A 3,288-nucleotide genomic window follows, 5' to 3' on the forward strand; every position below is an offset into this window, starting at 1 on the left:
TTTGTGTCCGTTTCTTCACCGACCCCTCACTTCCCCCACTTGACTGATCAGGAAATTGAGGCACAGAGAGGTTAGTGCCTTGCCCAAGGCCACACAGCTAGAGTGAAGGGACTGGGAGTTCACCTGCGGGCTGCAGAGCCAGTGGCCTTTCCCTCCCCCGCCTCCTACACCTCCCCCGCCCCCCAACAGCGAGAGGGGCAGCAGGCCAACGCTGGGCTGTGCACTCAGCAGGCGGAAAACACGCCTGGACCCTGCCCACCCCACTCCTCTGAACTTGGGGTCCCTTGGGGCACTTCCAGGACTCACTCTGGCACAGGGGCCTCTCAGAAGCCCCTGCATGATATTCTGCGGCTCAGGAGGCCCGAGGTGTTCAGGGCTGGTTGCCAGTGTGGGCTCTGCCGGCTCCCGCTGGGTGTCCCCTGGGCAGCAGGGAAGGGGCTTGAGGCTCAGCCAGGCTGGTCGAGTCTGCTGGATGTGAGGGGGGCCCCCACTCAGACTATTCCACCAGCTAGCTGGGTGGCTCCAGGCCTCGGGGTCTCTCTGATCCTCACGGATGAGGCTGGGGGTGACTCCAGGCCTCGGGGTCTCTCTGACCCTCACGGATGAGGCTGGGGGTGACTCCAGGCCTCGGGTCTCTCTGACCCTCCCATGGATGAGGCTGGGGGTGACTCCAGGCCTCGGGGTCTCTCTGACCCTCACGGATGAGGCTGGGGCTTCTGGGAGGTGGAGGCCAGGGGGCTCACCTGACGAGTGCCAGGTGGCTGGTTTTGCTGGCAGCGGCTGAGCAGTAAGAACTGGTGGGGGGCAGGGGGCACTGCTGGGCCCACCTTGTGCCTCCCATGGTCCTGAGGCCCTCGGATGGGCCCTGAGCCTGGCTGCCGCCACCACACGGTGGCAGGATGCATGGTTAGGGCAGTGGATGTGTCCCCAGCAGAAGGGTGAGTCCTGGCCGCTCCCTGTCCTCACTTGGTTCTGGGGATGACAGGCCCAGGTACCTCTGGCCCCCTTCCCGGGCGGCCCCAGGCCTCCACTGTGGGGAATGTTTCCTGGGCTCGCTGAAGGCACAGGGAGACCTGCCACCTCTTCCCCCAGCTGGTCAGTGAGGGCCTCACCAGTGGCTGGACCTCCTGGCTGGCCTGGCTAGGCCTCCTCTGCGTGGACTCAGTGGCAGCCACATCCCCCGTGACAACCCTCCCAGCAAGAGGGGACTTCCTGGTGGCTGGGTGGGGGCCTGCTCTGGCCTGAGAGTTCCTAGACCATCAGTTAGGGTGACAGAAGGCCTCAGGACCGGGAACACTGCCGATCGCTCAGACCCCAGGGAGGTGGCTGTGGAGGGGGTCCTCGCACCTAAGGACAGTGTGTCCGAAGGCAGGGTGTCCGGGTGACCCCGCTTTTCCCAGGGAGCCTAGGGCCATGCTGACTGCATTGCTCTGGGAGAAAGGGAGACGATGCCCAGCCTCTTCCCACAGGTTTGGCTGTTTGCAGGAACAGCCCAAGCGCCTACTTCAGGGAGGAAGCAGTGGAGGAAGAACAGAGCTTCAGAAACGAGAGGACGGGGCCTTCGGCCGCCGGAGGGTCCTACCCCAGAGGTGTGATCCTGGGCTCCCGGCCTGTTTCCCTCCTGTTTGCAGGCACTGACTCCCCGCCACCCCCCGCCTCCTTTTGGTGGGTCTCAGGCCCTGGGATGCGATGAGCCGGGCAGGACAGCTGGGAGGGGGTGCTGCCCTTGGGTGGGAGTCCTGGGGGCCCCGCTTTCTCTGAGGAACGTTCTGCACTGGGAGAGGAGGAGACATGACTGAGAGAGTCCCCCGAGGCCTCCTGAGGATGAGACCCTTCAGGGGAGACTGTGGGTGGGAGAAGGGCAATAGCCTTGCACCAGCCTGTCCAGCGAGAGGTTGGTGAGTGAAGCGCCGAGAAACTTCCATGGCGGCTGGTCCTGCCGTTTGGAACTGGGAAGAGGCAGCAGAAGGCATTCCTGTTTGGTGGTCTCGGGTCCTGGGGATGGTGGGCAGGGAGCAGTCGTCGATGCGGCCGCTGAGGCAGGCAATTCTTTCCCCGACCTTCCAGAAGGAAGCAGAGGTCAGCCCTCCTCCTACGGGAGCAAAATCCTCTGACCCCCTGCTGAATGGGCCACACGTGTCCCCTCGTACAGATGGGGAGACAGAGGTGTGGGCAGGTCAAGTGCGAGCACGGGGTTAGGAGTCGTTTTCATTGGCTACATTTCAGATCTCCGGCCTGCGGCGCTTTTTTGAGAACACGTGGCATCAAAAGCTGTTTTTGAAATGGAATCAGAATTTCTGCAAAGAGCCCTGGCCCTGGCTCGCTGCCCGGCTGATGCCACCGGAGGTTCATCTCTGAGCCGTTCCTACTTGAGGCCGAAGACCTCGGCCCGGCCCCAGGAACCACACAACCAGAGTCGCCTCAGCTCTGTGGACGCTCTGGGCCGGACGGGCCTTTGTTGAGCGTAGAGAGGTCTCCCGTGCACTGTCCGGAGCTTAGCAGCATCCCTGGCCCCGCCCACCAGAGGCAGCAGCATGCCCCTGAGCTGTGACCATTGAAAAGGCCCCGTCCATGGCTGAATGTCCCCTGGGAGGCAAGGACACGCCTCCAGTTGAGAACCGCTAGGTTGGAGCTTGCAAATTCTGGCTCTCGGGTCACATGCAGCCCTTACACATGTTTGGTTTGGCCTGCAGAGGGTTTTAAATATTTTCTTTAATTAATAGACAAACTTTTATGACCAGCATCTCCTGGAAAATCAGACGATTTGGCCACACACTGGCCGCCTCTCCGCCAGGCGGGAATCGGCCCCAGCTAAGGGAGGGGACTGTCTTTGGTGGGTCCGGTGGCTGCCAGTTCAGCAAAGTCCCCACCACTCCTTAGGGCAGGGGTGGGCAACCCCTGGCATGCGTGCCAAACATGGCACGCCAGTAACTTTTGCCGGCCACGCGAAACCCTCTCTTATAATCTTCCATTTACAATTTTTTTCTTAATATCGACTTTTTTTATTTTTCAGATAAATTCAGTGTAGGCGCACCTTAGATAAATAAATAGTTTTACATAACATGTATACATTAAAAAATAGATGTATTTTTCATCATCAGAGACTGTGTTTTTGTCGCTCGAATGAATTTTATTATTTCTTCAAGGTTCTTCACATACGTACACCTTAAGAGATATCGAGTAGGCGTAACACGTTCTCAAAAAATTAGGGTTGGCACGCAGAAGAATTTTGAGTCAGAGATTTTGCTGGTTTTGGCACGCACTCACAAAAAGGTTGCCCACCCCTGG

At 59.5% G+C, this 3,288-nt stretch overlaps 1 protein-coding gene across 1 annotated transcript in view; it reads right to left on the reverse strand.

Annotated features, from left to right (window-relative positions):
• Positions 1–907: 907 nt before the first annotated feature.
• Positions 908–3,288, reverse strand: part of LOC102255000 (chromosome unknown open reading frame, human C1orf127) — a 20,766-nt gene continuing 18,385 nt past the window's right edge. Inside the window, 5 exon segments of the mRNA XM_005873475.1 lie at positions 908–1,030; positions 1,074–1,183; positions 1,186–1,347; positions 1,877–1,984; positions 1,987–2,060. Of these exon segments, the coding sequence (XP_005873537.1) occupies positions 908–1,030; positions 1,074–1,183; positions 1,186–1,347; positions 1,877–1,984; positions 1,987–2,060 (577 nt within the window).

The sequence above is a fragment of the Myotis brandtii genome, unplaced genomic scaffold (assembly GCF_000412655.1).
Source record: "Myotis brandtii unplaced genomic scaffold, ASM41265v1 scaffold410, whole genome shotgun sequence".
In the NCBI taxonomy this organism is placed as follows: Eukaryota; Metazoa; Chordata; class Mammalia; order Chiroptera; family Vespertilionidae; genus Myotis; species Myotis brandtii.